We start from the raw sequence: 10,818 nt of genomic DNA on the forward strand, positions 1-10,818 counted from the left end.
GAAATGCAAAACGATATGGTATGAAATAGTCTTATCGGCATTTTTCTGATATTGTTCACCACTTATAATCAAAACCATTCAACCAATTCTGTCTTGTAAATCTCTATTTATGTAGTTCGTAAAATATACCAAAATTCTCGTAACATTGGGTTCCAACTTTTTCCGCTACTGCCGAGAAGCTGGCTTTTGTAGTGCGGAGCGTGTACGGTTCTGTATGGCCGACTCAGATTTTCAAGTTTGTCGTCCACATTGCAGTAGCCGAAATCGCATCCTCTATTTTGATGCGTCTCTTTCACAGTAGGCAGAAGTGGAGGACCTTGGAAGTTTGCTTCACGCGTTGAGGAACTATAGCGGCTTGCAGGGTTGTTGGTGGGTTTTAGGGAGTAGGAATCTCAATGACACATCCATTCAACTCCTGGGATAGACTGGTCTCCAAGATAAATTTTCGTCACATTAAAAAAACAGGGTTGCCAACCTTAAAACATTTAGTCTCGTACAAAGGACTTAAAAATCGATTATTTTGGCTCTGACTTAATACATCTTTCTATTCGTATAACAAGAACTAATATATGTAGGTCAAGATATAGTTGACAGTACATACTGTCGTTTTTCTTATTTGGGTCTCTTTGGCGTCTTACGGACCTTTTTTAACTTCAGGCCTATTGTTATTAGTCCACTAGCAACACCATATCTTTCTTTCACTTTGTTAACCATTTGTGCGTCAAATTGTTAAAATATATTTTCGTAAAAATGGTGTGTTAAATCTCTTTAAATCATACTAATCTTTATATATAAAGCTTTTTAATTATTTTGAGAAATAATCTGAATTCAATCTAAGTTCAAAATACATATATATTTTTTTTGGTTATAATACTTTTTTTTAATTGTGCTCTTGTTCTCCAATACCTTGTTTTATATTTATTAGTTGATGATTGTATAAACTTAATATTAAATTATATAATAGACTTAGTGATGTTTAATAAATATACATTTAAATAAAAACATACTAAATCATTAACCTTTTTAGTTCTAGTCCCATTATGTTATTTGCTGCAGTGTATCAACATTTATACGCATTAATTCTTAATAGTTGATTACTAATGTTTTTACCATATGTTAACGTAGGAACATCAGTGAAATAACAAGCTGGTTAACACTATATTAAACATTCTTAACATCCACCTTCATATCATCAATGGTGAATTTACCAATAGTTGATCTTAATGATTTCCAGTTTGTGCAGCTCGTTGAGGTCGACCAGACGCAGTTTTTTTTATTAATAATGGGTGGCCCAATTACTTAGGATTCTCTCCCTCTAATTAATCTCCCATTTTACAGCATACTGTGTTGCTTACAGTTTTATTGTGTTGAAGTTATTATAATTCTACTTACAGGGCAAGGTTAAGTGCTCAGAGCTGCGAACAAAAGATAAAAAGGAGCTTTTTAAGCAACTAGATGAGCTCAAGACAGAACTCACCAATCTTCGTGTTGCTAAAGTTACTGGAGGTGTGGCCTCAAAGTTATCAAAAATGTAAGTTGTTATAGTTATATTGTGTCTATTAACCACACTGCAAATCCTTGAAAAGTTCATTTTCTTTTAAAATAGCATATTTCAGGCAGAAATGCAGATAGGTATATGTCATTAATTTCACAATTTTTTCATGCGCATTCTGAAAACATGTCTTTCAAACAGTGAAATTAATTCTTAAATCTAGTGGATCCACAAAAATACAATACACATATTTTTATTATTATGAATCAATAAAAATAATTTTATTGATTGCAATTATGTATAACAAAAACTAAATTTCCAATTAGATATTATAGTACAGTGGTTACCAATTTGTTTTTGCTGCATACAACTTTAAAAAAAACCTCCAACCTTGCGTATCCCTTATTCTAGAAATTACACTACTATAAATGTGAAAGTTTCTGAGTGTGTGTGTGTGTATGTTTGTTTTACTGATAGCCGCACATACCCCTTGATGCAACTACACATATCCCAGGGGTATGCATACCACTAATTGGGTATCATCACTATAGTAAATTTCATTCTAAATATTGAAGTCCATATAGACATATTTTAACTGCTATAAAATTAGTTTATGGTTGCCATTAAAATCCGAGCTAAAGTCTACAGTTGGTTCAGAATCAAACAATTTCATTTGGTGTAAAATGATTCATAAATTTATGTACACATTCGTTTTGTTCAATTAGTAATAAATATAGGGTGCAATTCATTTTATGTGTTATTGTTATAAAAACAATTTGTGATATTTACCAAAGTGTGCACTTATTTTTTTATTATTTTAAAATGTTTTTGTTTAGTAAAATTTGTGATGACTGATTTGTAGTTATATTTATTTAAAGAACAAACCATCAAAGTACATGTTACATGCCATCAAAGAAATTGCTTAAATAAATAGTTTACATGTTTTATGCACACTTTATTTTTCCTCTTTTAAATGTTTCATAATACAATAGAATAATAATAAAACTTTCTTCTACACTAAAAAAAAAATTACAAAAAGAACACTACATAAATATGCTTTGGAGACTCCAATCACTAAGAGCAAGCTGTTTTAGAGATGAATAAATTCAGCTTAAAAGTGCTGCCTTTACCTATCATATGATGAAATAACTTTGGTCAATGAAAAACTGAGAGTTTAGAAGGCAGAGTCAGTGGTATAATTATTACAATAGTGCTTGCATCTCAAGCAGGAATGTTTGATGCTTGTCTTTTGACAGGTTAGGTAAAATATATATACCATACCTGTTTTTACAAGCTTTTATTTAGTTTCACCTGTCCCATTGTCTATCTGTAATAAAATCTTGCAAGTTAAGTTTTTTGCATGCATGTATAAATCGGATGACAATGCAATATTATAACAATGATAAAGGATATTATAAAATAAACAAAGTAATTAAACTATGCAACCCCATCGAGTTTATTTATTTATTTACGTCACACTAAGTGAGCTTTACAGTTTCCCAATATGCCCACTTAGGAAGATTGTATATATATACACACACTTATAAAACACTAGTTATTAATACATACACTAATTACACAAGAAAAAAATAAAATAAAAATAATAACAATAATAATAATCTTACTTTTCCATACTACTTAAATAATCTACTGCCATCCTACGAAACTCCAGCAAATTACTAGTAAATATGTCTAGATCCGGAAAACGACTAACAACACCGTTGAGTAGACTCAATGCCAGAATTTAGGTTCCTTTGATTCATCTTGATGAGTTTTTTTTTTTTATTATTATTATTATTTTTACTTAAAACAAATTCTCATCTCTCCTCTTAAGGAGAGGAGATGGCAACTTACCCCCGGCAGAAGCACAGTCGGCTGGGGTTCAAGGCCCCAGGGGAGAGAAACCGGCGTACAATGCGGGCAGAATCTAAGAGCCCCACTTTCTGCATCTTTCCCGGGAGTGAGCCGCCTCGGAATCCCAACTGTCTGGGATGTTGTTCCAGACTGGTTGGGATAGGACCTTTCACCGACATAACGATTGGAATGATTTCGGTAGACATCACCCCCCACATTCGGTCACCTCGTGAGCCAGGCCGAGATATTTTCTCTTTTTCTCTGTTTCGGCTTTCACGAGGTTCTCGTCAAGCGGTATGGTGATGTCCACCAAAAACAGCCTCGAGAGTGCCCGATCCATCACCACGATATCAGGTTTGTTCGCAAGAACAGTCCGTGATGATGATCGGTCCCAGTAGAGCCTGACGCTGTCGCTTTCGAGGACCGGCTGGGGCTCGTACTTATAGTACGGCAACCTCTCATTCGCGAGGCCGTACTTCAGGGCTAGTTCTTGATGGAGTATCTGGATGTGTCTGTGAAAGTACTCAGTGTTGACAAGAGCTGAACAACCCGAAAGCACATGTCTGAGTGACTCTCCGGGATGGCGACATGCCCGACAGATGTCCTCAGTGCCATCCTTCAGAATGTGCTTTCGGTAATTGTTCGTCTTAACCACCTGATCCTGTATTGCACAGACAAAACCCTCGGTCTCTCCGAAGAGATCACCGAACTGTAGCCAGTGCACGGAGGTTTTCGTGTTGACATACGGCCCGTGAAGGGCTTTGAAGAACCTTCCGTGCAACTTCTTCTCTTTCCATACGTCCTCTCGCTGCACATTCTATGACCTCTCTATGCAAACCCTCGTCTCTTTTCTCCAGAAAATATGTCCTGAGTCTGTCAATCTCGCGATTGTGCATGGTCTTAACGCTTAACAAGCCTCAACCACCAGCCTTCCGCGGGATGTACAGCCTCATAACTGATGATTTCGGGTGATGCATTCTATGGAGGGTCATAGTTGTGCGGACTTTCCGATCCAGGGCTTCGAGTTCGGTATGAGATCATCTGAGCACTCCAAAAGTGTAGAGGAGTACGGGTATGACCCAGCCGTTATATGCTCGGATATTAGTGGCATCCGACAAGGAACTTTTCAGTACTCTTGTAAGGCGCGCGAAATTTCTTCACGGACTGACTGTTTCATATCTGTCTCTCTCACACCGATGTTTTGTGACATGCCCAGATACCGGTATGTTTCAGCCTCGGAGAGGGTTTTGATATTGGAGGGATCTGTAACGATCCCTTCAGTTTGAGTGACCCGTCCCCTCTGCACATGGAGGACCGCGCACTTATCTATTCCGAGTGCCATCCTAACAGAGCTTGCTATAATCGTTTACAATATTTAAAAGCTCCATCAGGCGTTCGACGCTCAGAGCTAGTAGTTTCAAGTCATCCATGTACAGAAGGTGAGACACTCGTGTACCTCCTCTCCGATACTGAAATCCAGTCCCCGAATTCTCCAGTAAAGCACTGAGAGGATTCAGGGACAGGCAAAACCAAAGTGGACTCAAACAATTGCCCTGAAATATTCCCCTCTTAATCTCACTCTGGTCAGCGGTATCCATCAATCGCTCGCCCTGGATAGTCAGAATCGTCGTCCATTGCCCCATGCATGTCTCCAGGAACACCCGAACCGCACTGTGGATCTTGTACAGCTCGAGTATCCTCCGGAGCCATAAGTGGGGCAGGGAATCGAACGCCGAATTATTATTATTATTACCTTCTATACCGTACATACCGCTCACAAGTCAGTCTAATTACCATTTATCCCTGAATAGCTAGAAATTTATACAGCAATAGTAGTATGAATTTCAGAATTAATAACAAGTTAATTTTTTAATTTTGTATCAATAAAAAAAATGTCATTAGAAGTATCTTGAATTTAATTCTTTTTTCAGCCGAGTTGTGCGAAAAGCTATTGCACGAGTATACATTGTATACCATCAGAAAATGAAGGTGAATCTTCGCCAGCACTATAAGAATAAGAAGTACAAGCCTCTAGACTTGAGGCCCAAAAAGACGCGTGCAATGCGCAAAGCTCTCACTAAACACGAAGCAAAAATCAAAACCAGGAAAGAGATAAGAAAGAAGTCACTATTTCCTCCAAGGGTCTATGCTGTTAAGGCTTAAATAAATTTTTAATAATTTTATGATTTTTTATTTGCAGCATTACATTTGATATATAGATTATATTATATTATTATATTATATATAGATTACATTGAATCATTACAAGTCGAAACCAACGTAAAAAATAAGCTCAAAAACTGAAACCCGATTTAGTATGAAACAAAAAGTACCTATTCTCAACTAAATTTTTTACCTGTGGTGCTCATATGTTTCAATGTAGTACGGTAAAAACAGTTAACCCATATTTAGGATAATGTTTAAGTTACAAAATATATGAATATTGTTGATTAAAAGAACTATAAATACATAAAGTAGGTTTACACGGAAATTATTTAAAATTTCAATCATAACGGATTTTATTTTTGATTAAATGCTGCTTTTAAAAAAATCTAAATGCTTATTGACAAAAATACATATTTATTTGAAATAAAGACACGGTAGAGTAAAATTATCCTATGTAATATTCATTACATAGAGCTAAGCTTGAAATCTATATTAATAATTCCGTCAAGGGTACGGTAGACTCGAACGAAACCTTATGTGAATAACAAAACATAAAAATATATTGATTTCGATTCGACAACATATATCCGCAAAATTCGGATTATGGAGTATTTCGTTAAATTCTAATGACACTGATAAACAAACTGCAGTCGCCATCTTTTACTGTCACTAGCTAACAACCAATCAACATTACGCGTGCGTTCGTGCCAAAGATCCATCACAAAGAACTGTGGCATGTGACATGTGTCGTTGACGTTTCGCGAAAATATAGTTTTTGACACTTTTTATGATAAAAGAGTATACAGTTATGTGTTTTTTCTTTAAATTTGCCAATTGCGAGACAAAATTGACAATATTTTTTTATTAATTTGTTTCACGGCTCTTTTTAGCCCAACTTAAAGTTTTACAATATAAATTCCAAAAATTAAAGTCTATGTCTAATGTTTTTTTTAATAAGTTCATCAGAACAGAGATACAACATCTCTGTTCTGATGAACTTATTAAAAAAAAACTTAATAACAATTTCTTCACATTTTATTATTACACACATAATGCCAGGTATTTGCATTTTTTAAATAAGGTTTGGCACAATTGGAAATTAATGTTATTTACCCATTTCTATAGGTTATACGGAAATAATGTGTTTATTTAAAAAGCATTAACACAAAATTAATAAAGTATAGTTAGGTATTAATAAATAGATAAATATATGGTTGTTGTATGTAAGATAATACAACATATATTCATCACTAATATTCGCTAAAAATGAATCTGGAATGTGGTCATTTCCTGGAGATGAATCTTTCGTATGAGACAGAACGGTTTTAAGTTCCGTAAATGTAAAAGGACTGTCAAGAGCTGAAGAGTTTATATTTTTATTGGTGGAAAGTGGCCGCGTTATGGAATCCATATGAGATACGTAGAGTGGTACTAAACGATCTAGAAACTCGTTAGCTGTAGTCTCTGATAATGTAAAAAAAAGAGAATCTTGGAAAGCAGATCTGTATCTTTTTATATTACGCCATACAAGGGAAGGATGAGTATGAGGCGAAATAGAAGAACAGAAACGTTTCCATCCTTCTGACTTCTTTTTCTGTAAAAGTTTCCGGGTGGAGGCTAGTAGGGCTGATAGATTGGTAAAGTTTTCTGAAGTCATATCATTACAATATAATCTTTCTGCCTGTTTCCTGTATTTAATAGCTGTAGTACATTCGTGGTCCCACCAAGGCGGAGAAGGAATTTTACTATTATTATGTTTGTTTACAGGAAAAACTTCATCTTAAATCTTCTTCAACTATCTTCAACTTCACTTTAAATATATTGCCACAACCGATATGAACAGAAATATTTTGTAATATTTCATCTGGACTCCAATCACTCGGAACATCTCATACCAGACCCATACGTGTAATATTAAATGTTGGTATAAAAGCCTGTAATTTGTAATCATTTAAACTGTTATGATTAATGAATGTATTAGCATCATGGTAAACTGAGAAAGATGATGCAATTTTATTTCGTGCGTCAATGCGTTTTACACTTCCATTAATAATGTTTTTAAAATACTGTTTTTTGAGGAATTTACCAAATGTCACAAGGTGAAGTGTAGTACCGTCATTTGGAGACTTTTCTTGTCTTACTTCATGAACTAAGTATGGGGCATGGTCTGTGGGTTCATACATTTTCCTTCCTACTGGTTCAGAAATATTATTAATTTCATTTGTTTCTTTAGATCTGGATGGATGAGGGGGATCTAAATTTACAGATTGTGGAGTGGAAATCACTTCCGTGAGAGGTTTTTGTATTTCATTGCCATCATTTATGTCATCGGTACAGTGGCAATCTGTAATTTTATCTGAAGAATTTCTTCTTCTCCGTTTATTACAACTTTTACAAAATCTTTGTAACCGACTGCGTTTTATTGATCGGTTTGAACAAGACGTATCGGTTTCCATACCCGATTCGCATGAAATTGTAACATAGAAGCCGAAGGGATGAATCCCCCCGGGTCGGGGGGATCGTCCATAGAAATGAAAAAACGAAAAACTTACCAATAAAACAGCTAACTATATATACAAACTAAATAATAGATATTAAGGAACTAAATACAGTATCACAATCACTAAATAATGAAAAATAAGTATAAAATTTAAATCAAAAGAAAAAACGCGCCTTACCAAGTTTAACGTTTCCCGCCTTTTTTTTCTTTAAACCTGAAATTGGCCGATTGCGAGACAAATTTGGCATTTTTTTTTATTAATTTGTTTTACGGCTCTGGATACAAGTCCTTTTTAACACAAATTAAAGTTTTACAAAAAAATAATAATTATTTGTATAAAAACTTTTGCACTTTTTATTTACTTCACAATTAACAAAGCTTTACAAATCTATGCCTTGTTTACTTTTAATATTCCATGAGAGAATTCCTTATCGGTTCTCATGGAATATTAAAACTACAGAAATATCTACCCACATTTCACCCGAGCGAAGCCGGGTTTTCATCTAGTTTAAATATAATTTCGCTATTCTCCTCGACGTGATTTAATACAGGTACAATTCTATTTAGTTTGGTACATAAATTTTATGAAGGGAATTTCTAATTACAATATTTATCTATTGTTATACCTAGAAACTAATTACTGTGAACCGATTTTACGCAAATATTCATAAAAAAAAATTAAGTAATTTTCTGCTAAGTATAAAAAAATTCACCCCATCAGGTGTGTTTTTTTAATGTATGTTTGGGAAACTACGCTCTGCTACCAAAATGTTAGGGAAACTACTCTCTGCTACCAAAATGTTAGGGAATTTACTATGTCTGTCACGTACCTGTATGGTTCTGCGGATTACTTGTGCTTCAGGGTCTCGAAGGTATCTTCGCTAGCTTTCCAGTTTCACAGTAGGTTTAACACAGTTCTAATTTATTTTAATTCACAACATAATGCGCGCGCGCGTCAAGGCCGCTGTACAGTCCGTTTGTTACTAGGTAAGGGAGGGGCGAAGGAACTGCGCGGGAACACAAACTAACGGACTCTAATATAATAATCTGTGCTTACGATGATACCGGGTAGATTTTGAACATAGCTAACACGCTCTAAACAGCTATGATGTTTACGAAACAAATTATCAAAATCAAGGGAAAAATTACAAGCTAAAGGGGCTATACAATATATTACTCAATAGGGAGGCGTACCAGTTTTGTAAGAGAACGTTTTAAGGAACCAGTAGAGGTTTTGACCTCGATCACTCGAATTACACCGTCTTGACCAGGAAATAACTGTAGGTACTATACGTCCGCGGCGCCACTCCAAAGGAGGGAAGCGGTCTAGGTGTATTAATAGTCTTAACACAAATAATTTTATGGTAAATAAAGGGATATGTATTATTCATTGAGCTCCTGTTCTGTTTTAGTGTTAGTAAAGTGACGGCAATGGTTAGCTCAACATTGTTAGGTTGAAAATAAAATGCACTTTCGTTTAACCGTAGAAACAATATGAAATATTCAGTATCTATATCGGTTTACATCAAAAGAACTAAAGTCAGCCAACCTCTTTTTTATTCTTTCGAATTTGAATGGTTTCAACAGACAGATGGCGAAAGATAATAAAAAGAAAGAAATGTTTAACACTATTTTATCAACCAATGTCATTTTATAAATTTACATAGTAATATTATAGATAGTACTTGTATGCTTTGATGGTCTCGTGGTATAGCACACTCCAGTAAGTAGTAATACTGGTCGCAAGTTTGATACCTCGCAGGGTAGAAACATTTGTATTCAGTAGTATGTTTGTTTGTATTGTTGGATGTTTTGTATGGTATATATTTACAAAAGAAATGTATAGGTATACTTATTTGGTATTAGTATCAGTTGTGTAGTACACATAACGCAAGATTTGGGGGAGGAAGGGAACTGTTAGTAATGTGAATTAATAACCTCATTGCTAATAATGTACCATGTCAGATTGACCTCCACGCGGTTCTCCTTAGAAACCATCGTAATAAATTCCTGGTGATTTCGTCACGATGGGCTAACTAAGCTGACCTCATGCTCCTCTTGTCACACTCCATGATGTCCTGCTGTAATGTAACATTCCATTATCATCAATAAAAAAAACACAGCTTTGCTTAGCTGAACTAGGTAGCGCTGCGTGCATTGTCCAGCGTTACTATTATTATTATCTAACTTACTTGTACTTAGGTACTTCTTGTTTTTATTAGACATCGTGTTTTTATTGGATGAAAGATAGCCTATGTCGCCACCTTCGCTTTTTATCGTAACTTTCCAACTACTAGGTACCTAAAGGACAAAGTTTATCTACTTTAAACAACAGAACCGATAAAAGTACTTATTTTTATATTTTATTTACTGTAAATTACACTACAGATACAGATACACAGGCCAAATTAAATATTTTTATAGTTCACTATCTTCGTTGACTTCCACATACAATATAGTGTATGCCGTCTATTACGGACTTTTTAGTGCCATGTAAGAGAAATAATCCCAGCATACATCAAAATTTATTTAATGTATGCAGCGGACGGAAACGGATCTCATATTTTTTGTCAGAAGTTTTATCATCTTACAATTCGGCCATTTTATAAAATATTTTTCTAAATTATAGCCTCTGTTATTTTGATGTATAATCTATATTACAGTAGTCTGATTAAAATGCATTCAGATTTTGCGGAAAAGATCCAAGATCCATCGATATATTTTTTTTTTCTGACTAGGTAGGTACTTTCGTTTTATATCCCAACCGTATTGGGCAGCCTTTCTGATGAAAGCTTCTGCGGGTGTC

The 10,818-nt window shown here is 34.9% G+C and overlaps 1 protein-coding gene across 1 annotated transcript; it reads left to right on the plus strand.

Moving 5' to 3' along the window:
* The first annotated feature begins 642 nt into the window (after positions 1–642).
* Positions 643–5,527, plus strand: LOC131844113 (large ribosomal subunit protein uL29). Its single transcript, XM_059192897.1, has 3 exons — positions 643–753; positions 1,395–1,531; positions 5,278–5,527. The coding sequence occupies exons 1-3, from the start codon at positions 751–753 to the stop codon at positions 5,507–5,509; spliced, it is 372 nt and encodes a 123-aa protein (XP_059048880.1). The 5' UTR covers positions 643–750; the 3' UTR covers positions 5,510–5,527.
* Positions 5,528–10,818: the final 5,291 nt, after the last annotated feature.

This window comes from Achroia grisella, unplaced genomic scaffold (genome assembly GCF_030625045.1).
Source record: "Achroia grisella isolate CSIRO2021 unplaced genomic scaffold, CSIRO_AGI_Agris_v1 utg3972, whole genome shotgun sequence".
Classification (NCBI taxonomy): Eukaryota; Metazoa; Arthropoda; class Insecta; order Lepidoptera; family Pyralidae; genus Achroia; species Achroia grisella.

Bases quoted from the DNA above. Each gene is read 5' to 3' on its own strand.
- LOC131844113 (XM_059192897.1), top strand. The intron at 1,532-5,277 runs GTAAGTTGTTAT...TTCTTTTTTCAG, and splicing joins GCCTCAAAGTTATCAAAAAT to CCGAGTTGTGCGAAAAGCTA.